The 27,222-nt window shown below is 42.0% G+C and overlaps 2 protein-coding genes across 3 annotated transcripts in view; one reads left to right on the top strand and one right to left on the bottom strand.

Annotated features, from left to right (window-relative positions):
- pmpcb (peptidase, mitochondrial processing subunit beta) overlaps positions 1-16,295 on the top strand; it is a 36,837-nt gene extending 20,542 nt beyond the window's left edge. Inside the window, exons 5-13 of the mRNA XM_072471321.1 lie at positions 439-637; positions 725-804; positions 1,753-1,868; positions 2,759-2,902; positions 3,617-3,777; positions 15,453-15,538; positions 15,620-15,708; positions 16,012-16,087; positions 16,166-16,295. Of these exons, the coding sequence (XP_072327422.1) occupies positions 439-637; positions 725-804; positions 1,753-1,868; positions 2,759-2,902; positions 3,617-3,777; positions 15,453-15,538; positions 15,620-15,708; positions 16,012-16,087; positions 16,166-16,230 (1,016 nt within the window). The 3' untranslated portion in view covers positions 16,231-16,295. The remainder of the gene's footprint in view (positions 1-438; positions 638-724; positions 805-1,752; positions 1,869-2,758; positions 2,903-3,616; positions 3,778-15,452; positions 15,539-15,619; positions 15,709-16,011; positions 16,088-16,165) is intronic.
- dnajc2 (DnaJ (Hsp40) homolog, subfamily C, member 2) overlaps positions 16,290-27,222 on the bottom strand; it is a 55,277-nt gene continuing 44,344 nt past the window's right edge. For both annotated transcript variants that reach the window (XM_072471319.1, XM_072471320.1), the window contains 8 exons: positions 25,830-25,979; positions 22,275-22,363; positions 21,294-21,363; positions 19,768-19,949; positions 18,936-19,036; positions 18,416-18,526; positions 16,756-16,910; positions 16,290-16,431 (listed from right to left, as the gene is read on the bottom strand). In XM_072471319.1, coding sequence (XP_072327420.1) covers positions 16,360-16,431; positions 16,756-16,910; positions 18,416-18,526; positions 18,936-19,036; positions 19,768-19,949; positions 21,294-21,363; positions 22,275-22,363; positions 25,830-25,979 — 930 coding nt within the window. In that variant the 3' untranslated portion in view covers positions 16,290-16,359. The remainder of the gene's footprint in view (positions 16,432-16,755; positions 16,911-18,415; positions 18,527-18,935; positions 19,037-19,767; positions 19,950-21,293; positions 21,364-22,274; positions 22,364-25,829; positions 25,980-27,222) is intronic.

Below are 27,222 nucleotides of genomic sequence, written 5' to 3'. Positions count from 1 at the left end.
CCCCATAACCCAGTAACCCCACCCAACACTAAGGGCAATTTTGGACACTAAGGGCAATTTATCATGGCCAATCCACCTAAACTGCACATCTTTGGACTGTGGGAGGAAACCGGAGCACCCGGAGGAAACCCACGCACACACGGGGAGGATGGGCAGACTCCGCACAGACCGTGACCCAAGCCGGAATCGAACCTGGGACCCTGGAGCTGTGAAGCAATTGTGCTATCCACAAGGCTACCGTGCTGCCCCTAATGTGCTCTTTATATTCACAATGGATTTAAATTAATCAGTATTGTGATTTCCAGAAACTATAATCATCTGTCTGCTGTTAAAACATGGTATGCTGCATAATAATGTTACAAGGTTCAGTGACAGAACCTGGTCATAAAAACATCATGTTAAAAAAATAAATATACATTTTTGATGCTTTGCACACAGCTGTAGAGATCCTCGCAGACATTATCCAGAACAGTACCTTGGGAGGGGCCGAGATTGAACGTGAGCGAGGAGTTATTCTAAGGGAAATGCAAGAAGTTGAAACCAATCTTCAGGAAGTAGTATTTGACTATCTGCATGCAACAGCCTATCAGGCTACAGCTTTAGGCCGTACCATCTTGGGCCCTACGGAAAACATTAAGTATGTATTTGTATGTACTTGTGTCCTAATTGTCATCTTGAAACTTTTTCCTAATATTTAAACTCACTAGAATAATTATTGTAACAGATCCATAACTCGGAATGACTTAGTGGAGTATATCACAACACACTACAAAGGACCAAGAATGGTATTGGCTGCTGCTGGAGGTTAGATTGTTTTCAGTTGATTCTTCTAATAAGGAATGATCTTCTTCACAGTGCTCTCAGGCAACTGATTGTATGGTTTTGGTGTAGTTGGTCAGTTCATTTATTTTGTTATTGATATGGACATTTATTAAGAGAAGGTGTGCTGCTGGATGGAAAGAAGAGTTTATTTGGAAGTGCCACTCTTGAGCATTAATATGAAGCTTAATATACAGTTTATTATTTTGATCCATGTTTGTAGAAAATGGTTCTATATTTTCACAGGATTTTGTTGAAGATTTAACTAAGTGCTACTGTTTGGGTTTTCCTTCATTGCTTGTGAATGATCTGTACGCTGAAAATCCCATGCAAGTATATTTTGCACTGTAACTGCTTTATTTTTATACTTAACCCCAGTGATGTACCCCAAGTAGCTAGATTTATTGTGTATGTAAATCTGTCGCGCAGATGAAAAAGATCCCAGATTCAATCCTTGGTTTGCGCTCTCTAGGGCTGCTGCCGGTTAGTATTCCAGGTGTAAGGAGAAGGAACATCAGCCTTTGTTCCTGCTCCAAACATTGTGTTGGTCCCTGCTGGAAACACAGATGTATGAATGTGAGTTGAGGATAGGATTGGACTTTACTGTACTGCTCCATGCAGTTCGTTAGCCTGTGAGAATGTCACAGCAGACACATGAGTAATGGTCATTTGGGTGGAGCACTGAAATCTGATCAGCACGCACACAAGCCCAGCCAAACAAGGAGCCAACAGCTTCAAGAGGAAAGAGATAAATATCTTGACATACAGGTATTTGAATTGTACATGTTTTGTTTAGATTGCTCCTGACATATTGATCAGATTTACATTGTAAGTACTGTCTCTGGAAATTGATTGGATTAATTTAATATTTTTTTGTATGTTTGCCAGCCTATTTTTCTTTCAATTCTTTAAAGTTTGAATTATTTCTTGCAGGTGTGGGCCATGAACAATTAGTTGACTTGGCAAAACACCATTTTGGTAATCTATTAACGACCTATGATGGTAATGCCACACCAGACCTGCCTCCCTGTAAATTCACAGGAAGTGAGGTACGTGCATGAAGACCTAATACTTCACAAAATTTGCATTCAATTGCAAGACTGAGCATGTGGGCAGGTGACTTGGTTACAATTCCCTCTCTACAGTTTGGTCATGACAAGTGGCTGCTACGAAATCAATCTTTGTTTCTTCACGTTGTGTGTAACTTTGCACATTTCCTTGTGAGCTGAAACGATCTGGAGCATCCTTGTAGGTTTGAGAGCATGATGTAACATGATGGATCACCAACAGATGTGCCACCTGTTGTCTACTTGTCTTTTCATCTTTCCAATTGTTTGTGTGTCATTTCTTCATCCTCGTGTAGCAAAACAAATGTATTTTGTGATCCAATTGGGAAAGCAAAGGACTGAATGAGTTCCTTTGTTAATCATCAAATTTTACTTGGTTGCACAACTTTACCCTTTGATGTTAACTAGTAGGAGGGAGAAAATAGAGGCCAAGAAAGTCTACCTCTAATTGTGTAACAATTATTTGATAACTACTTTGATGTGCTATGTATTAAGTTTGTACAATTATATGTATCTCATTATGTTACTCTTTACGAATTTAAGTTGAGAAGTAGTAAATCTTCTAATTGAACTGAGCAGGGTTAAGTGACTGACTCCAGGGCTCCTTATTTCTTGATGTTAGTTGTGAATTTCAAGTTGTTTCAATTCCGGAATATTAATATTTACTCTCAAAATGTGCATGAAGTCATGTCTGTAATGTTGTATAGTGTTAAAATGTGCGATTTATTTTCTCATCTCCAACACATTGTTAGACATTAATTCAGATATTGTACCTTTGGGCTTATTGTTCAAGTTTTTTTGACGTATCTCCTAGTATTCTGATAATTGCAGCAGACTTGCATTAAAGTGATGACTGATTTTGCTTGTAACAGATTCGTGTAAGAGATGATAAGATGCCGTTGGCTCATATTGCAATTGCTGTTGAAGCTGTTGGCTGGTCACATGCAGACACCATTCCTCTGATGGTGGCAAACACCCTGATTGGTAACTGGGACCGTTCTTTTGGTGGTGGTGCGGTAAGTAGTGGAAAAATTCCAACAAAAATAGTTTTGTCTTGTAGAGCCTATTACTAATTTGTACCATCCTTTTAAACTCGCAAACGTTTAGCCTATGGGGTTTGCTTTAAGGGAAGTTGTGGCTACGTGTACCTAATTTGCCAATAAAGTACATGTACTTTTGGTGGTGATAAAGCTAAACTGAAACTTCCACATATTGTAAATTCCAACAGCACCTGAAATTGGGAAATAAACCTCTCATCATTTTGCTATACTGCATTAGGGACTTCTGTTTCAAATTTAGTTTGCTCCTTTCCTGAAAGTGTTAACTGCACAGGTAGCACCAAATAGACCCTGGTAAAATCCCACCAATCACTGGTAACCTCAAAACAATTTTTTTTTAAATTTGCCATTTTCTGATTTCTATTACAAAGCCAGTTTGCAAACAGGTTCGCTGATATTTTTCTATCCATTTCACAGTTGTTTATCAACCGAGTTTTGGGCTGTTGCATGTATTTAGGCAACCCAAGATCCACAACATTAGGTCACACCACCCTGGGCCATACATCTAGTATTTAAGTAGTTTTGAATACCATGCCTCTTTCCAAACAGTAAAATTAGCTAACTGTTCTACTCTATAGCCACCGTTCAGATTTTTAAGTTGCTTTACATGTTCTAGTTTATAATTAGGTTGACTGTCTGAATAAACAATTTATGTGTTTTTTTTAAAAACAGAACTTGTCCAGTAAGTTGGCACAGATTGCTTGCCAGGGTAATCTCTGCCACAGTTTCCAATCATTCAACACCTGCTATACAGATACTGGTCTTTGGGGGCTTTACATGGTCTGTGAATCTAACACGATTGACAACATGCTGCATTTTGTTCAGAGAGAGTGGTAAGTGAGTGTCTATAGTGCGTCTTGCATGGAAACTGTCATGATTATCTTCATGTAATCTAGGCAATAGCAAGCTGCTCTTTTCAAAGAAAATTGCAGTTTGTTTATTTTGTGGAACATTGGAAAGAAGGCATATGGTATACTTGCCTTTTATTAGCTGAGGCATAGGATTTAAAAGCTGGGAGTTTATGCTGGAACTGTGTAAGACGGTGGTTCGGCCACAGCAGGAAGCATGTGATAGCACTTGAAAGGATGCAGAGATTTATCAGGATGATGGCTGGTTTGGAGAGTTTTCGTTATGAAGAGAGATTGGATAGATTTGGATTATTTTCCTTGGAGCAAAGGAGTCTGAGGGGGACATGATTGAGATGTTAAAAAAATTGTGAGGGGCATAGTGTAGACAGGCAGAAGCCTTTCCCCTTGGTTGAGGGGTCAATGACCAGGGGACATAGGTTTAAAGTAAGGGGCAGGTTTAGAGGGGATATGAGGAAAAATCTTTTTACCCAGAGGGAGGTTTGAGTTTGGAATTCGCTGCCTGAAAGGGTGGTGGAGGCAGAGACCCTCATAACATTTTAAGAAGTATTCAGATGTGCACTTGCGATCCCAAGGCTATGGGCGAAGTACTGGGAAATGGGAATAGAATAGTTAGGTGGTTGTTTTTGACCGGCACAGACTCGATGAGCTGAAGGGTCTTTCCTGTGCTGTATGACTCTAGAGCTGCCTCAAGTACAAAATACTTAAGATTGGGGGATGTTGTGCTGATTTCTATCAAACAAAATGGCATCATTGCTTTAAAATTTGATGTTCTTCCATATAGGGCGAGATTCTCCAGCTATGCCCGCTCGGCGACTGGAAATTCCCGCCCGAGATCAATGGACCTTTACCCTGGTCCGTGTCCCGCCCATGATGATGTTGTGGCGGGCAGGGTGGAAGAATCTGACCCATAGTATTCATTCAGAACTTGTAGCAAATAGTTTCTTTAAAGCTAGAGCAAGGCTTTGGCGAGGACAAAGAAGAGATTAGTTAAGTGGGAGGACTGGAGAGGTTAGAGTTATTTTCTTTCAAATCGGTAAAGTTAAGAGGAGATTTGACTTAAAAATGAAACTTTTGATTAGAGACACTGCCTCTAGTTCACAACCCTTCAGACATTGGAAACAATGTTGAACAAGTGGTTAGGTTTTGTATTTGTGCCAAAAGTGCTTCTCTGCCATCTTTTAATGATTCAGCTCAGCTAAAGAACAACAAGGCATCAGGCACAAATGAAATCCCTGCTAAAGCACTCCACTATTGGCATGAATACACTACCTCATTTCCTTTTTTTGGAAGGAGAGGAACATGCCAGATCTCCGATGCTACAATTGTGACCACCTTCAAGGCGATATGTCGGACTAGTAACTACAGAGGAATTTCCCTGCTGTCAGCCACCAGGAAGAAGGTCATCAACCACGGTAGCACAGTGGTTAGCACAGTTGCTTCACTGCTCCAGGGTCCCAGGCTTTATTCCCGGTTTGGGTCACTGTCTGTGTGGAGTTTGCACTTTCTCCCCGTGTCTGCGTGGGTTTCCTTCGGGTGCTCCAGTTTCCTCCCACAGTCCAAAGATGTGCAGGCTCGATGGATTGGCCATGCTAAATTGCCCTTGATATCCAAAAAGGTTAGGTGGGGTTACTGGGTTACAAGGCTAGGGTGGAGGTGTGGGCTTAGGTAGGGTGCTCTTTCCAAGGGCCGGTGCAGACTCGATGGGCTGAATGGCCTCCTTCTGCACTGTAAATTCTATGAGGTCTCCTTGTCAATATTCACTGCTGGATCTTTTTCCCCAAGACCGCTGAGTCTCTAGCATATTCATACAGGATCGAGAACATAACGTCATAAAACTTGTTAATTAATTGCTTTGGTTCCATAGATAACAGGGTATTTACAACTGAGGAGACACTAGCATCATGTTGCAGAGTTGTCTTCTTAAGAATACATCTCTGGTACATTGTTTTTTTTTTCTATAAATTTAGAGTACCCATTATTTTTTTTCTCCAATTAAGGGGCAATTTAGCATGGCCAAACAACCTAACCTGCACATCTTTGGGTTGTGGGGGTGAACCCACGCATACATGGGGAGAATACAGGAGCAGATGGAGGCCTTTTGGCCCTTCGAGTCTGCTCCACCATTCATCACGATCATGGCTGATCATCCAACTCAATAGCCTAATCCTGTTTTCTCCCCATAGCCTTTGATCCCATTCTTCCCAAGTACTATATCTAGCCACTTCTTGAATGTATTCAAAGTTTTAGCATGAACTACTTCCTGTGCTAATGAATTCCACAGGCTCACCACTCTTTGTGTGAAGAAATGTCTCCTTATCTCTGTCCGAAATGGTTTACGCTGAATCCTCAGGCTGTGACCCCTAGTTCTGGACACACCCATCACTGGTAAAATCTTCCCTGCATCTACCCTGTCTAGTGTTGTTAGAATTTTATAAATCTCTGAGATTCCCCCCTCATTCTTAACTCCAGCGAGAACAATCCCAACCTAGTCAATCTCTCCTCATATGAGTCCCGCCATCCCTGGAATCAGTCTGGTAAACCTTCGCTGAACTCCGTCGAGAGCAAGAACGTCCTTCCTCAGAGAAGGAGACCAAAACTGCACACAATACTCCAGGTGTAGCCGCACCAAGGCCCCGTACAATTGCAGCAACACATGAACAAACTCCACACGGACAGTGACCCAGGGCTGGGATTCAAAGCCGGGTCCTCAGCGCCGCAGTCCCAGTGCTAACCACTGCACCACATGCCGCCCTGGTACATAGAACATAGAACAATACAGCGCAGTACAGGCCCTTCGGCCCACGATGTTGCACCGAAACAAAAGCCATCTAACCTACACTATACCATTATCATCCATATGTTTATCCAATAAACTTTTAAATGCCCTCAATGCTGGCGAGTTCACTACTGTAGCAGGTAGGGCATTCCACGGCCTCACTACTCTTTGCGTAAAGAACCTACCTCTGACCTATATCTATTACCCCTCAGTTTAAAGCTATGTCCCCTCGTGCCAGCCATTTCCATCCGCGGGAGAAGGCTCTCACTGTCCACCCTATCCAACCCCCTGATCATTTTGTATGCCTCTATTAAGTCTCCTCTTAACCTTCTTCTCTCCAACGAAAACAACCTCCAGTCCATCAGCCTTTCCTCATAAGATTTTCCCTCCATACCAGGCAACATCCTGGTAAATCTCCTCTGCACCCGCTCCAAAGCCTCCACGTCCTTCCTATAATGCGGTGACCAGAACTGTACGCAATACTCCAAATGCGGCCGTACCAGAGTTCTGTACAGCTGCAACATGACCTCCAGACTCCGGAACTCAATCCCTCTACCAATAAAGGCCAACACTCCATAGGCCTTCTTCACAACCCTATCAACCTGGGTGGCAACTTTCAGGGATCTATGTACATGGACACCTAGATCCCTCTGCTCATCCACACTTTCAAGAACTTTACCATTAGCCAAATATTCCACATTCCTGTTATTCCTTCCAAAGTGAATCACCTCACACTTCTCTACATTAAACTCCATTTGCCACCTCTCAGCCCAGCTCTGCAGCTTATCTATATCCCTCTGTAACCTGCTACATCCTTCCACACTATCGACAACACCACCGACTTTAGTATCGTCTGCAAATTTACTCACCCACCCTTCTGCGCCTTCCTCTAGGTCATTGATAAAAATGACAAACAGCAACGGCCCCAGAACAGATCCTTGTGGTACTCCACTTGTGACTGAACTCCATTCTGAACATTTCCCATCAACCACCACCCTCTGTCTTCTTTCAGCTAGCCAATTTCTGATCTACATCTCTAAATCACCCTCAATCCCCAGCCTCCGTATTTTCTGCAATAGCCTACCGTGGGGAACCTTATCAAACGCTTTGCTGAAATCCATATACACCACATCAACTGCTCTACCCTCGTCTACCTGTTCAGTCACCTTCTCAAAGAACTCGATAAGGTTTGTGAGGCATGACCTACCCTTCACAAAGCCATGCTGACTATCCCTGATCATATTATTCCTATCTAGATGATTATAAATCTGGTACATTGTATTGTTGACACAATTGCTCCACACTCTGTGTTGATGATTATCGGATTCTCACTTGTTCAGCACAGTCCTGAAATCCCTAAGAAACAACAGAGCTTCAAGCCGAATGGAGGTGTATTCCCTCTTACCCATTCTTGTATAAATCTGAGATATAAGGCTAATTGATACATTTTAATAATCAGCACCCTCCGACCTCCATTTGAACTAGGAAGCTGCAATTTGGCCAATTTTAAGCAAGGTCTCTTTTTATTCCATATAAAGGAGCTAAACACCCCAGTGATTTCCTTTAAGATCTTGGCAGAAAGCAAAATTGGTAGCATCTGTAAAGCCAATGAGGAAGTTCGGATGGCGATAGGGAGCAAACGGGTAAAGCATCTGGGCCAGATGGGTTCCCAGTGGAATTCTATAAGACGTTTTTGAATAGGTTGGAGCTGCTGTTGGAGATGTTTGAAGACCCGGTGTCTAAAGGGGCACTATTTTGCTGTTGCTAAAAAAGGGTAAGGACCCAGTTGCGTGTGGGTCGTATCAGCCAATATCCCTGTTAAATCTGGATGCCAAGATCTTTGCTAAAAAGAGTGCCCACCATGGGTGATTGGGGAGGATCAGACAGGATATCTAGTGGGTAGGCAGTTGTCTTCGAATGTGCTGCACTTGTTAAATATGGTGCTCTTCCCATCAAAAGGGGGAAGGGAAGCTGGAGGTGGTGGTGGCGGCGCTGGATGCGGAGAAGGCATTTAATCGAGTAGAGTGGAGCAGTTTGGAATTGGGCCTAAGTTTGTTGCGTGGGTTACATTGTTAAATAATAATAACCATTTATTGTCACAAGTATGACATTACTGAGAAAAGCCCCGAGTCGCCACATCCTGGCGCCTGTTCGGGTAAGCTGGTACGGGAATTGAACCTGCGCTGCTGGCCTTGTTCTGCATCACAAACCAGATAATTTGGAGAAGAGCAAATGGTCTTTGGTTTCCTCTCTGGGGACGGGAGCTGGTTTGGGGGATTGCCATTTTGCATGGTGACTATTCACTTCAGGTACTTAGGGGTGCAGGTGGCTTGGGACCTGGGTCCAGCTCCGAAAATTGAATTTTGCGAGCTTGGTGGTAGGCAGATTTGGTGAGGTGGGACAGCCTCCCCCTACCATTGGCAGTAAAAATGACTATCTTGCCGGTTTTATTTTTATTCCAGTGTTTACCGGTCTTTTTGCCAAAGATGTTTTTTATGGGGGCGGAAGGGTTGATTGTGTCATTTGTCTGGGCGGGTAAGGTGGTGAGGATTCAGAAGACGGTGCTTTAGAGAGGGTGGCAGTCGGGGGTTTGGCTGTTCCGAATCTGCTGCATTACTATTGGGCAAAGAAGGGGCGGGGCTACGGTAGCAAGAGACAATGTGGGTGAAGGTAGGCTCTTGTAGGGGGTCGGAGTTGTGGGCACTGGCAATGGGGCCGCGCCCCTTTGCTCAAGGGAATTACTTGGGTAGTCCAGTGGTGGTTGACACTGAAAATGTGGAGGCATTTTACATTAGGGGCGGGGTCAAAGCTGATGCCGGTTCGAAAGAATCATGTGTTTGAGCCGGGGAGACTGGATTCTAGGAGCAGGGGTGATGGAAATTGAGGACTTAATTTTAGAAGCACATTTTGAAGGAGTTGGGATTCCGCAGGGGAAGGCCTTTAGGTATATGCAGAGGCAGGACTTTGCAAGGAAGTTTTTCCCAAAATATCCAATGACACCAAATTCCTAGTTGTTGGAGGGGTGTTAGAACAAAGAACAAAGAAAAGTACAGCTCAGGAACAGGCCTTTCGGCCCTCCAAGCCTGCGCCGGCCATGCCGCCCGTCTAAACTAAAATCTACACTTCCGGAGTCCGTATCTCTCTATTCCCATCCTATTCATGTATTTGTCAAGATGCCCCTTAAACGTCACTTTCGTCTCTGCTTCCACCACCTCCTCCGGCAGCGAGTTCCAGGCACCCACTACCCTCTGTGTAAAAAAGCTTGCCTCGTACATCTCCTCTAAACCTTGCCCCTTAGTAATTGACCCCTCTACCCTGGGGAAAAAGCTTCTGACTATCCACCCTGTCTATGCCCCTCATAATTTTGTAGACCTCTATCAGGTCACCCCTCAACCTCCGTCGTTCCAGTGAGAACAAACCGAGTTTATTCAACCTCTCCTCATAGCTAATGCCCTCCATACCAGGCAACATCCTGGTAAATCTCTTCTGCACCCTCTCTAAAGCCTCCACATCCTTCTGGTAGTGTGGCGACCAGAATTGAACACTATACTCCAAGCGTGGCCTAACTAAGGTTCTATACAGCTGCAACGTGACTTGCCAATTTTTATGCTCAATGCCCCAGCCAATGAAGGCAAGCATGCCTTCTGGACTACCTTCTCCACCTGTGTTGCCCCTTTCAGTGACCTGTGGACCTGTAAACCCAGATCTGTCTGACTGTCAATACTCTTGAGGGTTCTACCATTCACTGTATATTCCCTACCTGTATTAGACCATCCAAAATGCATTACCTCACATTTGTCTGGATTAAACTCCATCTGCCATCTCTCCGCCCAAGTTTCCAAACAATCTAAATCCTGCTGTATCCTTTGACAGTCCTCATCGTTATCCGCAATTTTTATATATATATTACGAACAGCAAATGTCCCAGCACTGATCGCTGCGGACCACTAGTCACAACCCTCCAATCAGAAAAGCAATGTTATCGGCGATTTATAGAAAATGTTTTGGAGGATATGGCGTCACTGGAGGGGATAGGCAAAATGCGATGAGTTGGGGGTGGTATTGGGCGGGGGGCTGTTGTGTGAGGTGCTGCGGAGGATAAATTCCTCAACCTCGTGTGCGAGGCTGGGTTTAATACAATTAAAGATGGTGCACAGGGTACACCTGACGAGGTAGATGATGAGCCGGTTGTTTGAGGGGAATGGAGGATATTTGCGAGCGGTTGGGGGTGGGGTGGGGGGGCGCGCGTGGAGGGGTGGAGTCTGGCCAATCACGTACTTATGTTCTGGTCCTGCGCGAAGTTGGAGAAATTTTGGGGGTCGTTTTTCAGCACCATGTCAGCGATCGCACTTGGATTTGGAGCCTAGTCCCCAAGGGCCATATTTGGGGTGTTAGATTTGCTGGAGCTGCAGACGGTGTGGGAGCAGATGTTTTAGCTTTCGCCTCACTGTTTGCTCGCAGGCGGGCCCTGTTGGGGTGGAGGTCAGCCTCTCTGGCCAGTGCCTCAGTATGGCTGCGAGTTTCTGTATTTGGAAAAGGGGGGTGTGGTAAACCCGGAGGGGGACCATCTAAAGGGGAAAGGAAGCCTCCCCCTAAGCCTTCCCAGAGGTATTGGATTTCACAAAGTAAAAGAAGGTGCCAAACCTACCTACAATATCAATAATAGCAGGAACGGAGACATTCAGCTTAGACATGAATAGCAACACATCATCCTGTGTTGCTTCCCACCACTAGACAACCCAACCACCGAATGATTCTGTCCAATTCCCCATGCTTGGGGTTCAATAGCTTTTGCAATCAAAAACAGTGGGCAACCCTGCCTGGACCCTCGCTGAAGACTACAATGATCAGATCTATAACTGTTAGTTAAAAACTGCCGTGGGAGGACTTTTACAAAGCACTTGTATTCACTTAAACTCCCCTCCTAGTCCAAAGTTCTGCACCGTGTAGAATAAATAATTACACTTTAAAAAAAATATATATTTTTTTATTAAGGTATTTGCAAACTTTTTATAACAACAAAAACACTAACATTAACATGATAAAATAAACATTTCCCCACCCGACCCAATCTTCACACACCTCAACCATCTAACGCCTATCCCCCCCCACCACCACCCCTTCAGAATGCTGCTTCTGCCGACATTTTAATTTTCCCCGAGAAAGTCGACAAACGGCTGCCACCTCAGAGAACCCCAACATTGACCCTCTTAAGGCAAACTTTATTTTCTCAAGACTGAGAAACCCAGCCATGTCACTAACCCAGGTCTCTGCACTCGGGGGGCTTGTGAGTCCCTCCACATTAAAAGGATCCGTCTCCGGGCTACCAGGGAGGACGTCGGCCTCTTTCACTCCCAAGATCATCACCTCCGGACTCGGCCAATTTTAATCATGCCTGCCCTTTACTGGCCGTGTACGAAATGACCAAGCCCCTTGGCAAAGGCCTTACAGGTTTCCTGCATGATTAACGGGCTTACTTTGGAGAGAGAATTGACTGAGTAGAAGAGATCAAATTGGCCTTAAATTACAAGATAAAATCAGAATCCTTAAGCAGACATGCATTAAATCTCCAAGATCTAGACGGAGGATAAATCCCCAAGTAAAAATCCCAAGACCACCAGGGCATGATCGGAGACTACAATACTACCTACAGAGCAGGAAGCTACTGAATGTAATATTGTCTTGGGCATGACAAAATAATAAATTCTAGTATGACATTGGTGAAGAGCAGAGAGGTGAATACTTTATCTTCGGGATGCAATGTTCTCCAAACATCCAAGTACCCCATATCCTCACACACCGATGCTAATGCCTTGGCCTGATGAGTGGGAGGGTTCCAAGTTATGGGAAGTGTGTCCATCAAAGGATTAAAATGGCAGTTGAATTCCACACCTTATGAAGGAATTTGTTGAAGCAAATTTGGCAAAATCCATAAAGACCAGTAATAAAATTAGAGTTAGACATTCCTTATCAAAATACTTTCCCCATGCAGCATCCCCTTAACATTACTACTTCTCTTCCCCCCCCCCCCCCCCCAAACACACACACATCTCCAGTCTAAAAGGTACAGGCACATTCTTATTAACTAAAATCACAATCCCCCCCCGCCCCCCACACCCGCTTCAATTTTTGGTGCTCCTTGTCATCTAAATTAGTTTCCTGCAACAAAGCTATATCAACATTCTCCTTTTTTAAAGAACAATCTAGTAGCTACTGCCTTTGCTTATTCAGCCAAAGAGTATAGGATATCAACACAAAATGGCTAACCAGCCAAGAATTTTCCCGCCCCACTTGGGCGTGCACCAAAACATTCTTCCCTCATCTCCAACCATACCAGAAACACCAGTAACACATTATAACATATTTTTCTAAGACATGAGACGTGTCTTTACCCTTACAGGAACCAATTAATAATTTTAAAAACACCCAAAGCCAATAGCTTAAAAGGGGGTTATCCTCACCTGTAAGGCTGTACCTACAAACCTTCCATAATTACACCGAGTCTTTCTCCTCAAAAGAGAGAAGACAAAATATGCCACGAAAAGGACGAGCACAGAATGATGCCCTTCCTTCATTTTAACCCTTCCTATTGAGACTTAATTCACACACGATCAGAGTAGACCATGAAACATAAACCTCATTGTAAGCGCATAAATGAAAACAGATATTCTTCATATAGCCACTGGTGTCCTACAATCAGCACAGCGTATTCCTTAACTAGAAGCAGCATGCTGAGGAGTGATTTTCATTAAAGGCGGATGTAAATCCCTGCCATCCTTAAGAATAAAAACTTACTGCAGTGCTCAGTTTCTAAAATCATCCCGGTCAGAATGAAAAATACCAACACAGAATCAAGAAGGAATAATAATAGGAAGTGAAAAGAGTCTGGATTATAGTGTACTGCTAGTCTGTTACTCCAAATTATTGCCTTCCATGGAGTTCACAAAAGCCAAGGCTTTAGCTGGGTTGTCGGATGTCAGTCCGTAAAACAGGATACAGTAGAGCATATTGCACTCCAATGGCCTTCTGATGTATCATACAACAGTACAGGCCCTTCAGCCCATGATGTCGGGCCGACCACTTATCCTAATCTAAGATCAACCTAACCTACACCTCTTCAATTTACTGCAGTCCAATCGTTGCCAAGAAATCTTGAAAAAAGAGAGACCTTCACTCCCTCATGGAGCAAGGCCCCATTGCATCTAACTTGTCTCCAATACTCTTTGGTGTCCCTTGAAGTTATGAAAATGATAATTACGGGCTAGGGTCATCTGTTGTCCCTAGGCTTCAAAATCAGGATATGATGGGCTCTTTCTCATTTAATGTATCCACCTTTTGTTTCTAAATTAAAACATGGTAGCTTACCCTCAGCTTCTTCTGAGAAACTGACAATCCGGGCATTCTTCCTCCTGCTTCTGTTTTCCAGGTCGTCAATAACAGAACATGCAGCTGCTTTTCTAAGGATTTTAAGCAGGCCTCTACTGAATAAGTTGTATTTTCAACAATACTGATTCTCTCCTCGCTTCGTCAAGCCTTTACCCATATTCTGCAGCTCTGATATTTTGTGCTAAGACGAGTTTCTTGTCATCAGTTGTAATGCCTTTGAGTGCTGGATCAAGAGCCTGTATGCTCACTAAGTTGTCATAGAATCCCTACAATGCAGAAGGTGGTCATGCAGCCCATTGAGTGTGCACCGACCCTCTGAAAGAGTACTTCACCTAAGCTCACTCCCTGCCCTATCCCATTAACCCCTTAATCTAATCTACACATCTTTTTGGACACTAAGAGACAATTTAGCATAACCAACCCACCTAACCTGCACATCTTTGGACTGGGGAGGAAACCAGAGCACCCAGAGGAAACCCACACAGACATGGGTGGGAAAAATGCAAACTTCACACAGACAGTGGTCCATGGCACTGAGGCAGCAGTGCCTACCACTATATTGAGTCAGCTCCACCCCACTCACTTCTGACTGCTCTTTTTATTGACTATTTTCTTAATTTTTCTCAGCATTTTGACACCAGCATTTAGCCAGAAATCATTCATGACATAATATGGAATTCTCACTCCCAGATTAGTGTAGCGTGATAAATGAAAGTATTATAGACAGCGTGCCAGCGCTTATGGAAACACAGCTGTTCTCATGCTTATCACGTGACCTCCCCCTGCTGGCACAGATTTTTAAACAAAAATTAAATATGAATTTAGAGTACCCAATTCATTTTTTTTCCAATTAAGAGGCAATTTAGCATGGCTAATCCACCTAGCCTGCACATTTTTGGGCTGTGGGGGCGAAACGCACGCAAGCACGGGGAGAATGTGCAAACTCCTCACGGACAGTGACCAGAGCCGGGATTGAACCTGGGACCTCGGCACCGTGAGGCAGCAGTGCTGGCACAGATTTGACAGGCCAAATGGCTTCCTTCTGTTGTATTATTTCCGTTCTAAATTAAATTTCAGCTTTTAACAAGTATCTCTGCAATGTACAGAATAGGTTAAAAACAGGCATTCCTAGTGTACACATTCAAAATGATTTTTCCTGAAGTGAAGAATCAGTTAAAATTAGTTCTGCAATTATATTGTGAGGTTTTGCCATCATTACACAAGTGCTGCAGCAGGTAGTAAGTGTTATAACTGCTACACTATTTACCCTCACAAGAACCACCTATTGTGGGCTTTTTGATCCCTGTGTAACAATCAGACATTCACATGCTAAAAATGGCAGCAACATTCAAAAATACTTTGCTCACATCTCCTAATATTTCCGTTGTATATTTTTATACATGTTAAACCAATAATGGGGATCAACAGAGCTACAAAGACTGTCTATGCCACTAATTAAGATGTTTTTCTAATTCAGGATGAGATTGTGTACTATTGTTACTGACAGTGAAGTTGCTCGAGCCAAAAACCTCTTAAAGACAAACATGTTGCTGCAACTTGATGGTAAGAACAAGATTTTCTATTTGTGGAGTTTGTTGTCCATGCTTGCTTAAAAATATTCATTTGGAATGTCAACATTTGCAGGATCAACACCAATCTGTGAAGATATTGGGAGACAAATGTTATGTTACAATCGAAGAATTCCAATCCCAGAGCTTGAAGCGAGGATTGAGGTAAGTGAACATAATTCTCCCAACAGCACATAGAATGAGAGCAGTTGTGTTTAACTGGTTTACACAAGTGCAATTGTTTTTAGAGTACCCAATTCATTTTTTCCAATTAAGGGGTAATTTAGTGTGGCCAGTCACCTACCCTGCACATCTTTTTGGGTTGTGGGGACAAAACCTATGCAAACACCACACGGACAGTGGCCGGGATCAAACCTGGGACCTCGGTGCCGTGAGGCAGCAGTGCTAACCACTGCCTGGAAGTGCAATTGTTTTAAACTAATTAGTGCGTTGCAATTTTTGAACTAGGCCGTTGATGCCAAAACAGTGCGGGATGTATGCACCAAGTATACCTACAACAAGTGTCCTGCAATTGCTGCTGTTGGTAAGTGGACATCAGAACCAATGTCATTTTACTGCAGAAGTTTTAAATGTTTGTAATGCTATTTATTTTTTGTTCCAGGTCCTATTGAACAGCTTCCAGATTATAACAAAATATGCAGTGCAATGTACTGGTTGAGAGTGTAAATAACAGCAGCTGTAACTGTGTATAAAAGTTTATATTCTATTAATAATAAAGTGGGTCATTTATACTTGGTTTTGTTGTTTTATTATCAAATAATCACATGCACAATGATAAAAGGGAGTGGCAACATCTCATTTCTTCGATCTAACAGTATTAACTTGGTCTTGTGCGGCTTTCTTTGCTTTGACCATTTCAACAAGTTCCTGTTAAGTAGAAGCAGAGAGATCAAAAGCATAAGTTTTAACGGCCAACTTTGAAATCCAGCATAGCAGATTATTAAAATATTTTGTATACATCAGTTGCATCACAATTTAAAGAGGCAGTTGAAATGACCTTGCAAGTCTACATTTTATTACACTTTGAGAAATGTTAACTCATTGGATGCGGTGGTCAGTAACTGAGTGTGAACATTTCACAGTCAGTCATAAATGGGCCAGACCCAGTAAGGATGTCAGGTTTGACTATGAATTCTTTAGGTCATTTATAAAAGGAACTAGGAGCTAGAACTGTCTCAGACTTTTGCTTACCTTATATCTCTTCATGCAATCTCTCTTTGTTCTTCCTGGAATAGTTGCTGCTATCTTTTCCCACCGTTCAGGGGTGTTTACTGGATAGGTCTTCAGTGCTTGTTCCAGAAGTTTCTGTTCTTCTGCTGTCCATGGGTTAATGTCACAACCATGCGCTGTGGCATGAAATAAAAGCATATTCACTACTGTAAAGCTTTTTACACCAGTAATAAGTTTACTTTTCTAGTTAAAAGCAGGCTGCTGAGAAGCATCTTACAAACTTCCTGTCACTCATTTAAAATTTTTTTAAAAATCTTTGTCACAAGTAGGCTTACATTAACACTGCAATGAAGTTACTGTGAAAATCCGCTAGTCGTCACATTCCAGCGCCTGTTCGAGTACACAGAGGGAGAATTCAAAATATCCAATTCACCTAACAGCACGTCTTTTGGGATTTGTGGGAGAAAATCCACGCAGACACAGGGAGAACGTGCAGACTCCGCACAGATAGTGCCCAAGCCAGGAATCAAACCTGGGACCCTGGCATTGTGAAGCAACAGTGCTACCCTTAAAAAATTCTATAACGTCTTCCTTTATGATTTATTCACATTAAGGTCATTATAAACAGCATTGAATGTAGACAAGATTTATTACTGGAATAAAGCATAGAATATGACAATTTGCTTTTCCACCCTTTCTCTTTAAGTTGTCATGCTTATGAGCCAAGATCCCAAACATCACAAGCATTCTGCAATGGAGGGTAGCAGTCAAAGTCTATATCACCTCTGGAAGTGCATGAGAAGTGGTAGAATAATCAGAAGCAGATTCCTCCCCAGAAGTATAGAGGCAAATGCTCAGAGGTTGAATAACTACGGACATAACAGTGATTAACCTTCATGATTTTGACGGTATTAGAGTTTCACTGCCTTTTCTGAACTTAACTTGAATTTTCCTTCTCTCCTTTCAAGGAACTAGACAATAAAGTGGTCCACTAGCCAGGAATCATTCCAAACTTGTTTAGTTGGCCCAGGTACTCAACCAATCTACTGGTTATGTGCTTTCAACAAGATCATTTTTAAAAACTCAATCCTGAAGGCTCTTCCAGGTGTAATGGTGAATGAATCATAGAATTTACAGTGCAGAAGGCCATTCAGCCCATTGAGTCTGCACCGACCCTTGGAAAGAGCACCCTACTTAAGCCCAGGCTTCAATCCTATCCCCATAAGTCACACAACTGCACCATCTGCAAGTATTGAAGGTAAAGTTTTTTTCACAATTTTAATGTTTTAATTTAGAATGTATTGGCTAAGTGACCTTTTTCCCCCCATAGCACACAGAAATGTTCTCATTCAAATCTGATTTCAAAATATATGGGTTAGTTAAGTTTACTGTGATTCTGGTATTGAAAATCACATCTACAATGCCATGAATAACATCAGTAAACTTAATGACATATTGAAGCAGTCATAATATTCAAAACACATGAGATCTGCTTCATGGACACAATCAGTTATTAAGTTTACCCCCCCCCACAAAAAAAAATTAAAAACAAAATCTAATCTATAGGCTTTGTGCTTCTGATTGCTTGAATCCCAAGTTGAGACGTCAGTGCAGATTGTTTCATTTAAAAAAAAAGGTGTAACAAATATTTTCTCATTCCATACTGTTCACCATTTCTTACCCTCAAACCTCTCTGAAGGAGTTGCTTTATCCAGTGCTGCAACTGCTGTATTGTGGTCTTTATTGAATTTCTCAAATGCTTTTTTATTAATTTCATCTTTTTGTAGAGGATCTGCAAGACAAATAGAAATGATTAAAAAGCTATTCACTTTGGAAAAAGTTGTATTGACAGCTGAACCCTTAAGTTTAACTATCAAATAATTCCTTGATATTCCTTCCAGTTGCTTTACATTGAAAGTAATGAACAGATAAACATCAGAAAGCTTTGGAATGAACAAAACTTTGTTGTGCAAACACTCAGCTCTACAACTGATCAAAGTAACACTAAATATTCAAAAGGTGACAAATTCAACAACATTAATGTTTTATACTTTAGTCAGCATATGCTTGATATCTCCAGCCCACAACGCATGCTTCATCTTTTAAACAATAATTCAAAGCTTTTCCATAGTCACTTTTAATACTTTTTGTCAAATGGTGGATCAGGTTGAAGATCAAATGAAAGGAGATTCTATACTTACCAAGTTTTTGTAAATTCTTGGCTTTGTTGATTACATCCTTGGCTGTCCTTCTGATTCCACTTGTTGAGTGTGAATTAATAAAATTAGCAATTACTTCCCATCTGAAAAAGAACAGATCTACATGATCACTAGGATTAACTACTAATATTTACAAATTGGATAAGATAGGATTTTTAAACATGATGACTGGTGGATGTAACTGCATACAGCTCTCCAAACACTATTTCTGATGTGTCCCAATCAAAATGTAATTTTTCTTTTTCAAACAGTCACAAGTCTGTAGTCTAACTATGGCCATATTAGATGAATACAGAACAGTTGATTATTGGCTGTGACAGCATCTCCCACAGCCCCCTCCAGATAATCACGTCAACAAGGTTCTGAAGATTGAAGCACCCTTGGAACAATTATTCAATCTTCAAGGCATGAAAGAAAAACTGGATTTTGGGGAGAAAGAGTCAAAAGGCAGGATTGGAGCTTCCATGTCGAAACAACGCTATTCAGCTGGGCTACCAAGATACCTGGTGGAGATAGATCATTGAATCAACTTAGTCCAGTTCTGTAATTTTTGGAAATAAAACTCAAGTTAACCCTGACCTGCTGCTACACTTTTGTTCACCTTCCTCCCCTCATAAGAAGTGCAAGTGAAGTAAAGGCACAGAGTTAAGGATTTTTGCACCTAATTTTACATTTAGAAAGCAATGCTTCCCAAAGCAATTTCATTTCTCCAAATACTTGTGCTGTATTTTCAAGGCTGCGCGGAGTTGCAGCCAGCGTGACACATTCTAACAACAATTCAGTTATTTATTCAACATGTTTTGTCATGCATTACCTTGTATTAGTTCCAGCAGGAAAGATATTTACACCTTTTATCAACAGCTGCAAGTCTTCTTCCAGCCAGGTTTTGCTTCCTCCTCCGTATCCTGTGGCATGATCAGAGCTTTTCGCAGCCTGGCGCATTCGTGCCTCAGATTCCTCCTTCTCTTTTGCCAACTGTGCATTTACCTCTTGGATCTTTAGAATAAAACGTTTAAATTAGATTGTTGCTCATTCAATATTAGGTTTTCCTCAAATTCCTATTCAGTACAATTGTTCGATATCAACTTTCCCTCACCTGGATCATAGAATTTACGGTGCAGAAGGAGGCCATTCGGCCCATCGAGTCTGCACCAGCTCCTGGAAAGAGCACCCTATCCCCATAACCCAGTAATCCCACCCAACACTAAGGGCAATTTATCATGGCCAATCCACCTAACCCGCACATCTTTGGGCTGTGGGAGGAAACCGGAGCACCCGGCGGAAACCCACGCACACACGGGGAGGATGTGCAGACTCCGCACAGACAGTGACCCAAGCCAGAATCGAACCTGGGACCCTGGAGCTGTGAAGCAATTGTGCTATCCACAAGGCTACCGTGCTGCCCTGCTACCGGATCTGCTGGTGTGCTTCCATTCAGCACTTGTTGAAATAGAACAAGTACAGAAGACAAGCATGTACTGTTCATAGCTGCCATATGGAAAAGAAGGCACCATGGCATGGCGACACAAAAGGCACTAGGAGTACTTGTAAAAGAAAGTAACCTGTTCCCAACCACCAAATTATTTTATTGTCCGGTGCTTTCTTTTGTGGCAAGTACATGCATTATTTTTCATGGTCAAACACACAGCAAACGGAAGCTCACGTTAATTATGTAAATAAAAAAGACCAAGATACATGAACAGATCAAGAAAAAAATTGTTAAACTTTGCTTACAGCAATCACACATTTGGGTCAGTTCAAAAACTAGTTACATTAATGCTACTTTGCTGGGGGTACAGTTTGAGAAAGAGTTCTTAATCAAATCAAATCCAAATACATTTCACTGATGTTCTTAATTTATCACAATGAACCGTGTTTTGCCCCACTCTCTCCAAGCACAATCCAAATTTGTGTACACAGATTTGGTACTGCCATAGAGTTGGAAGTATAGATCAGTTGGCAGAATAGGTTCCAGAAGTTGAACACCTTACTGCTGTTCCACCCAGCACATGCCTCCCTTTTCGGCCCATCGAGTCTTCACCGACCCTCTGAAAGAGCACCCAACCCAGAACAACTCCCCCCGCCCCAACCCCACCTAACCGGTGGACACTAAGGAGCAATCAAGCATAGCCAATCCATCTATCATGCACATCTTTGGACTGTAGGAAATTCACGGGGATAAGGTACAAACTCCACAAACACAAGTCACCCAAGGCAGGTATTGAACCCGAGTCCCTGACACTGTGCCAAATATCATGGATCACAAGTAAAAGGTCATCAAACTCCTCTCTCCAAAGATCTCTGGATGCTGCTAGTAATTGTTTTTATTATAGATCATACCTGCTTCTCTATCTCAGCTTGGCCTTCATCCCTTGTACTTGATGCAAGTACTTCATTTAAGGCTTGGAGGCTGGAAGAAAATAAAACATAAAAACATATTGGAACCTACTAAATAAAATGCCTTGGTCAGGTTTTCAAGGACCGACTGTAATCCTGTTAGACCTTAATGATACAGAAGTACTTATGGGTGGAGTTAGTCCAGAACCCGAAAGGGCAACAGGTCTACAAAGCAAAATTAACATCTATTCAGCAGGGAGGTGACATCTTTAAAGTTTATGTGTGTATTTTACAACTTAATGTGAAACTGATTGCTGCTCTTTTTCCCCACAAAATCAATTTGCTTATATAACATCTTTAAAGTAAAAAAATCTCTCTTTCTCCCCCCCCCCCCCCCCCCCCCCCCCAAGTACTTCAGAGATTTGCTCAAACAAAATTGATTAAGTCAAAGAAGCAGCAATTAGGGGGGGTTTCAAGGATAATGTTAAACAGAGACGAAAGAGGGTGCAAATCGTGATGGAATTCCTAAAATGGGGCAGAATGCACTAAACATGGTTACGGTTTTCAGCAGCAGATGGCTTAAGAAAAGGAGGGAGGGTGAGATGTCAGAGGTGGAAGTCTTTGTGATGGATAAGATACAGGTGAAGGAGCTCAGGTCAGGATCATTTAGGATGTGAAGCTGGGAGCACTTGTTCAATCTGAAACAATAGCCAGGGAGGGGGATGGCATTTGTGGCATAGGCAAAGTACTCAGACGCCATCTTGTGCTGTCATTTCAGACTTCCAGTATGAGTAGTGCTATTTTATTTGTAGATTTTTGTTCCCATCAAGGAAGAATCAAGGGAAATTGTGAATGATATCTCTTCCAGGGATACTTTATAGAGACTTGGAGCAGAAGAATGAACTCAAATTTCAAAAATAAATTGACGGCAAATTGTTCACCTGGAATTATACAGATAAGGAATTTTGAAATAGAGATTATTACCTCATCAGTTCAAGTCGATCACAGAGTTTCTCCACTTCTTCCATCATTTTCACATTTTCAGTTTGATCTTCAGTGAAGTAATTCCAATTCTTTGAAAATAAGAAAAAGTTTAACTTTTCCAATACAATAATTAATCAGGTTGGAAAGTCCAATGATTTGAAGTCAGCACTGATGTTAGATGTATAATTCTCAGAACTGCTTGTGCAGGTAGCAACAGTACATGCACAACATGGATAGCAGGGTGGGATCTCAAGACTAAAGTGGAGATGGTAAATACAATAGCTGGGACAACACAGCCATGAAAACAAATCAATGGCTCAAACATCAATCCCTCATTAGCTGAAAGCCAAGGCAGTGGGTGAGGCTGCTACAATTGGTCTCGAGAACGCATCTCTGAAGGGGCAGGGGAGAGTGGGGAATAAAATCAGCCGGTTGTCACACCTGATCCTATCATAGAAATAATAGAGATATGGGTAGGTGAGGGTCAATAATTCTGCCCCTTAACAGCCAGCTAACATTTCTGAGCTTCGGATAAAGAATGACCTCTGGGTAGGTACGGCTGCTGACATCCTAGGAACTTGACCAAAGTACAAAGAAACAAAGCAAAACTAGCTTGAAGTGATGCACTGATTTAAAGACACAAAGACACTGTCTTGAAAATTATTATAGAGGACATTCTTGTTTTGTGTCTTAATACATTTTTAAAAGCCTTACTTTAGTTGTGATCTGCAGGGTATGGACTTTTAATGTTAATTTTTAAAAAAAAACTTTTAGGTGGGCAAATATATCTCCTGTTCATTATAGTATAGGTGAAAAAGATAGACATCAGCTGAGCCAGTGATGATCTTATGGTCTAGATTTCCCCGTTTTTTTGTCGTAAACTGCTGGCGGAGATCAGAAATGTACAACAGTGAGGGTGGCACGTGACGCAGTGGTTAGCACTGGGACTGCGGTGCTAAGGACCCGGGTTTGAATACCGGTCCTGGGTCACTGTCTGTGTGGAGTTTGCACATTCTCCCCGTGTTTGCGTGGGTTTCACCCCCACAACCCAAAGATGTGCAGGTTAGGTGGATTGGCTATGCTAAATTGCCCCTTAATTGGGAAAAAAATAATTGGGTACTCTTTAAAAAAAATTAAAATACAACAGTTAGTACAAATATATCACACTACTAGACTTTTGGTGAACAAATGTGATGGTTTACTGGAAGGCCACCTCATATCCAACATCCAGTCTGGTGTTCCATAAGGAGTATAATGTGCAGCTCGGGCCTGGCCACCTAAGTATGGGAAAATGCACTGCTTTTGAAAGGACACAGAGAAAGTAGATACAAAGGCAATTCTAGATTTTAAATTAAATTAAAAGGGTTGAAAGCTGGGGTTGATTTCTGTAGAAAAGAAATATCTCTACAAACCTTAAATAGGTAGCCTCAGAGTCATGAAGGGGAAAATCGACAAAGCTGATAGATTCAAATTTTTCATTATGATGAAGGGCTTAAACACAATTAAAATGAGGAAGATGGGCGGCACGGTAGCGCAGTGGTTAGCACTGGTGTGTCTCACAGCACCGAGGTCCCAGGTTTGATTCCGGCTCTGGGTCACTGTCCATGTAGAGTTTGCACATTCTCCCCGTGTTTGCGTGGGTTTCGCCCCCACAACCCAAAGATGTGCAGGATAGGTGGATTGGCTACACTAAATTCTTTTTTTTTCCAATTAAGGGGCAATTTAGTGTGGTCAATCCACCTACCCTGCACATCTTTGGGTTGTGGGGGTGAAACCCACGCAAACACGGGGAGAATGTGCAAACTCCACACGGACAGTGACCAAGAGCAGGAATCGAACCTGGGACCTCGGAGGAAGAAGCGAGCATGGAGCTGGAAAGCAACATGTTTAATAACTCAGCAAGTAGGTTAGAGATGGGTTGGTATTTAAATACAACAGATGAGTCATGGGGGAGTCATTTTGAAGGGAATGGTGATGCAACATTGGTTTTGATGGGGAGCAGAATGTGCGAGAGGAAAATAAACCAACAACAATATCTGATAGCATTGGAGCCAGGAAGATGAGCTGGGTGGTCAGGAGTCAAGTGGAGGGAGAATCACAATAGCAGAAGACAAACGTCGTTAGATGAACTTGGAGTGGGTGGTGGGGGGCTGATAAGCTGGGAGAAGAGCTCCAAAAAAATCCTTGCAAAAGATGTCTGAATTAAAATGCGTAAAAGATAGTGCTTGGAAAACTGTTTGACATAGACACTGCACAAGTTAATCACACGGGTATCAAGAAATGGCGATCCAGACAAGATTTATCCTATTAAAATTCTTCAAGCTGGTCTAGATTTTTAAATATCTAGTAATTCTGTTTCACAATGCATTCATTAGATTTGGAATATCTTGTTTTGCAATTTGCCAGCTGTAATTGTAGATGATACATTAGGTTTAATGATAGCATGTAGACATACCACATCACAAACGACTATAGTTGCTGATTCAGCCATTGTGTAACTGATACCAACATAGGAACATCTGGGGAGAGAATAGAAGCCCGGGGGCAATAAAAATTTGTTGAAATAATTCAAATGCGTAATAATCTACACCCAGGGATTAGAAATAACATATGGAGAAATTTAAGGAAGTAGATTCATGGCTAATTCAATAAAGTATTCATTAAGAAATAGACAGAAAGAGGATTACTGGTTAGTAGAGCCAGTAAACCAAAAGACTGAGAAACCTGATGGCAGAGAGTAGGGACAGCAACAAAGTCTGGCTAGATTAAATATATATTTGTTTGGCTCCTCTACATCAAACAAGAGCAATTGCTTTCCTTTGGGGTTGGAAGGCAGCAGCTTAAGAAATAAAAGTTAATGCTAGTGTACTGTAAACAACGTGTCTCATTGTTAAATATCCTTTGAAATACAAGCAACAAAATATATGTTAATCTTAACTGTGATAATATATTGGTTGAGAGACATCACATTAGAATACCTTATAAAGTGTCACATAGATCATCGAATTTACAGTGCAAAAGGAGGCCATTCGGCCCATTGAGTCTACACCGGGCCTTGAAAGAGCACCCCATTTCAGCCCACACCTCCACCCGTAACCCAGCCTAATCTTTGGACACTACGGTCAATTTAGCACGGCCAATCCACCTAACCTGCACATTTTTGGACGGTGGGAGGAAACCGGAGCGCCCGGAAGAAACCACGCAGACACGGGGACAATGTGCAGACTACACGTAGACAAGTCGGGAATTGAACCCGGGTCCCTGGCGCTGTGAAACAACTGTGCTGCCCACTGTGCTGCCGTGCCGCTCCTGTAAAAAAGCGATTTCAGTTTTTTGTTGAAAATTCAGCATGGTCCTCATGCTGCGGAAACTAACATTTTATGGTTTGTCTGCCCCCCACACAGGGGCTTGGAATTTCCGAAATCAACATCAGAAAATCACACATTCAGCCCCCCATGATTTTCCATCATTTAATTTTCTGAACATTACTTTTATATTCACATGAAAGCCACAGAACTGACCAGCCACACTAAATAAAATATTAATGCATCACACCTTACAGACTGTGCGCAGCTTTTGCCTTTCTTTCTTAATTGCTTTCTTCTGTATTTCCTTTTCCTTCTTTGTTTGCAAGGCCTGCTGCCTGGCTTCTTCTTCTTCTTTCTCTTTGGCCAAACGGGCAATTTCTAATTCAGCCTGTTTTTGCTTTTTAAAAAAAAACATAAATATTTTGAACGTTCTTTCTAAAATAGAACAAAACACTGAGATAAAGTGGCTTGTGTAAGCAAAATTCACTCACTGGTGCATTACAGATTCCTAAATCTGAGACTAGTTCAACTTAAAAGCCTAAATTAAATAACAAAATACAGGGAAATGAATCACCTATTTTGAAATATTTCAATATTAGCATCTGAATACTTTTATCCTAAATAGTTACAAAATTATAAATGATGTAATCACAAGAGTGCTGGGTAGAATGTTGGTCTGCATTTCTCATTTGATCAGATACAGCAGCAAGAACCAGTTTCCGAATCTATTCCATTCCTTCAAAATGCAACTCTTACAGGGTCATTTCAAGCAATATTAGTATGTTTTGTATGATCTCCTGCATTAATATATCTGCAATGGATTTACAACATTGATCAGCACATTAGGATGAAAATGGACTTGCATTTATACAGTGCTTTTCCCAAAGCATGTTACAACCAATTAAGTACTTTTGAATCCACTGTTGTAATGCAGGGAAGCGCGTCAGGCCAAATCTTAAAACTTGTTTCAAGAGATGTTGATTGAAAGATACATATTGGCCTGGTCACATTGGTAACTCCACTACTTCAGATGGTGCTTTAGGATCTTTTATGCTCATTTGAAAGGGCAGCACTCCCTCAGTACTAATGCCAGCCTAGATTACGTGCTCAATGTTCCTGGTGCTGAGCACCACCGAGATTTGTAGCACCATTGGGGGCTGTAGGGAGACTTTCCCTGCCTGGCTTCCAAGTCTCAATAATAATGTGCAAACTATCTCAAAAATATGTTTTTACCAAGAATGGAACTCATTTGATTTTATGGCTTAACTGTCCAGAGTCCTAAAAGTCTATAAATACTCTTTATATACCTCTACTGACACTGAATTAATGGCCAGATCGAAAGCATGATATAACAGAAAGGTGACATCTGAGTTTGGATTAGCATTTATCTCCCATCCTTTGTTGCCCTGGAGAAGGTGGTGGTGAGTAAAGTCATTTGGCAGTCCATGTGATGTGGGCACATCCACAGTGCTTTAGGGAGAGAATTCTCCCCCTCTGATGATGATGGAATGGTGATATAGTTATAAGTCAGGACGGTGTGAGACTTGGAGGGGAAACCTTCAGGTGATTGTGTCCCCATGCATTTGCCGTCCTTGTTCTTGCGAAGTTGTGGTTTGCAAGGTGCTGTTGAAGAAGTCTAG

The sequence above is a fragment of the Scyliorhinus torazame genome, chromosome 13, assembly GCF_047496885.1.
Source record: "Scyliorhinus torazame isolate Kashiwa2021f chromosome 13, sScyTor2.1, whole genome shotgun sequence".
In the NCBI taxonomy this organism is placed as follows: domain Eukaryota; kingdom Metazoa; phylum Chordata; class Chondrichthyes; order Carcharhiniformes; family Scyliorhinidae; genus Scyliorhinus; species Scyliorhinus torazame.
The sequence above is the reverse complement of the archived record's forward strand: the minus strand, read 5'-3'. Positions and strand labels throughout refer to the sequence as shown.